Source organism: Lupinus angustifolius, chromosome LG06 (assembly GCF_001865875.1).
Source record: "Lupinus angustifolius cultivar Tanjil chromosome LG06, LupAngTanjil_v1.0, whole genome shotgun sequence".
NCBI lineage: Eukaryota > Viridiplantae > Streptophyta > Magnoliopsida > Fabales > Fabaceae > Lupinus > Lupinus angustifolius.
In genome coordinates, this window is record NC_032014.1 from 10,815,948 (window position 1) to 10,818,774 (window position 2,827).

At 33.7% G+C, this 2,827-nt stretch overlaps 1 protein-coding gene across 1 annotated transcript; it reads right to left on the reverse strand.

Moving 5' to 3' along the window:
* Positions 1-2,350, reverse strand: LOC109349799 (F-box/kelch-repeat protein At3g23880-like). Its single transcript, XM_019590790.1, has 3 exons — positions 2,024-2,350; positions 552-1,849; positions 1-204 (listed from the first exon to the last, which is right to left on the reverse strand). Exons 2-3 carry the CDS (start codon positions 1,789-1,791, stop codon positions 161-163), a joined length of 1,284 nt encoding a protein of 427 aa, XP_019446335.1. The 5' UTR covers positions 1,792-1,849; positions 2,024-2,350; the 3' UTR covers positions 1-160.

Genomic DNA, 2,827 nt, shown 5'->3' on the forward strand with positions numbered 1-2,827 from the left:
AACAAAACTTGTCCAAAAGATACATGTCTTAATTAAGAAAACGGAAACAATAGTACATCCCACAATTCAAAATAGAAAACGATATTAAACCGAAATAGTCAAAGAGTTACAATACAACAAGTATATTGACCCTTATTTATTTGAAAATTCCATTCTCTGATCAACCACTTGTTCCAGCTGCAAGTCTTGCATGAGAGTTGTGTCCTGTGTAGAAATGATAACAATTAGTTACAACAACATTAGAAAACAAATTAGCGTTGGAAAAAGAAAGGACAATGATGGAGGAAGACGTTTCTTACTTTCTTATACATCATTTGGATATTGATGATCAATTCAATTATTGTACACAAGATAAATTTGATGGGGACATCATTATAATTAAAACATAATGGATAAAGTAAGTGTAATGTTGAAATGCATAAACTATCTTTATGACATTTATCCTAAGTTGGTACTCAAAATGACAATAAGACTTAAATATAAAAACATGAGTCTAGCATGTATAAATATAGATAAAGGAACTTAGGTAATTGTGTAAAGACAAGGCAAACCTCGAATTCTGTGAGGACGAGTTGGGCATGGTGACACTAAGCTGTCAATATGAACAATACTTTCAAACAAAGTCGTACCACTCGCAAACTCGAAATATTTGAATGAATTATGCATCGGGTTATAGAGAAGGAAATCACCAAGTTCACTAGTTTGCATCATGACATCGCCATTGTTCAACATTAAGAGAGGTTTAGGATAATTAGGAATATTACGATCAATCCTAATATCCTTATAAGGAATGTTGAACAATACATTCCAAGAGCTTGCATCCCCATACACTTTCATTTGCCACAAGACAAAGTGAGTTTGACGGTTTTCATAAGAGAAACAAAGGCAACCCCCTAACACCGACAAGTTAGGTCTTGCAACGACCCTATATCTATTTGTATCAACAAACCTAGGTAGTGAAACCTCTTTGCAAGTATCATTCACAAGATCAACAGAAACAACCACTAGAGAATCATTGGAGCGAGTGCACAACCAATTAAGAGTGCCCTTAACGAATACACCACAAGGCTCATCAAGAAAACCAGACTGCTTAGGAACATATGGAAAACTTTGTATCTTCTTCCAAGTTGTTGGAGCACCTAATTCATAAACCTTGACTAAAGTCTTCTCATCAACTGTGTCACCATTAGGATCACAGTTGATAGCAACAGTCTTGTAGCTATCATTGATATGGTCGTAGCCGAAACCAAACAAATTGTAGGAGTTGAAACTGGAAGGGTAACGTAAGTATGGGGACCTAGACTTTGTTCCTGTTGCGGGGTTTAAATAACAAATATAATTACCACTTTCACGATAATCAATCCAACATATCAAGCCATTGCAAGATCCCACAATCAAGGGGTCGTGCCATATGTCCGACAATAGGCGACCAAATAAGGTTGGATATGGTGATGGATTGTCGATTATGGATAACAGAGGGTCAGACAACCTGAAACTAGAACCATATGAACCACCACCCAATAATCGGTGATTATTGAGACAAGAGCTAGTGGCTGAGCGTTGGATGTGGTACCTGATAAAATAGGAGCTTGATAGAAAAGTATTCCATTGCTTGGCTACAGAAGTGAATCGATTTATTGATTTCACAGGAAGCCTCGACATGATATTCACAGTGAGTTCCTCCACTAGTAATGGTGATAATACACTTGGGGGTGCAACATTTTGGCAAGATGGCTTAATAATCGAGCGTTGTCTCTTGCGGGTACTCATGATGGTTGCATAAGTAGACATTGTATTCTCTTCTGGATATTTTTGACTTATATAATACAATTGTATGATGTAGTGCGATCTGTAACAATGAGAGCCTTGGGTTTATAAATGAAAGCGTCAAGTTCAATCCAATTGAAATGTATACAAGGAAGAATGATCTAATTACAATCGCAAATAAAGATATGGTTCATTTCTTGTTTGTGATATAATTATTAAATTCAAATAAAAATGGTCTATATTTCATTCTTCTTACCAGTGTTGTAACCAGGGCTGGACTAGCTAGATCGACTGTTGAAATTGCCAAGTCACTAGATTAGGAATCCAATCAGAGCGGAGTTGAATCAGGTCAATATGAAGCTTCGTGATTCAATTTGGTTTGGGATATATCGAGTTGGTTGGAGGTGAATTGATTGATCAATTTAAATATTGAAAGAAAGAAAAGGAAGTTCACATCATGTAAACAAATACATTTCCATCAACTTGATTTTTGTTGTCCTTGTGAGAAGTTGTATCATCACAGAACAAGAAGTATAATAAATTGTTCAAGAGTGAATTGTAGATATTTGGACATTGTTGTCGTTCTATGATCACAAAGTGAGGAGCAACAATCTGTTAGGTTTTCATATATTTGTATTGAAAATTATGGGTCGGGTCATCGGCCCATTTAAAAACATTATACTAATCTACTTACAAAAACTATAATTTAATTCTATACCCGTCTTCCTTTTCCATTTATGAATTTATATTTTTACCGCTTAAGTGGGGTATTCCTTTTGCGTAAAATATTATTTTTTTAAAATTATCAACTCGATCTATATTCTAATTAAATTTAAAAAACCATAATGAAATATGAATGAGACAAAAGGAATTACTTATCAATAAATAAATAAATGTTTATTATATACCATTAAGAGATTGTCATAATATAAAATAAATTATTACTATATTGAAAATAATAAGAACAATTTACAATTTTATGTAATTGAAAAAACTATTTATTGATGTAAATTAATTCATCCTCGTATATACCTTATTAAACAGATTTCACAATAGGTTA

What these genes read in the sequence shown, in the direction of transcription:
- LOC109349799 (XM_019590790.1), bottom strand. Translation starts at nt 1,791, where the DNA reads ATGTCTACTTATGCAACCATCATGAGTACCCGCAAGAGACAACGCTCG. An exon ending in TCGTCCTCACAGAATTCGAG is followed by an intron (nt 205 to 551) that starts GTTTGCCTTGTC and finishes ATTTCTACACAG; the next exon opens with GACACAACTCTCATGCAAGA.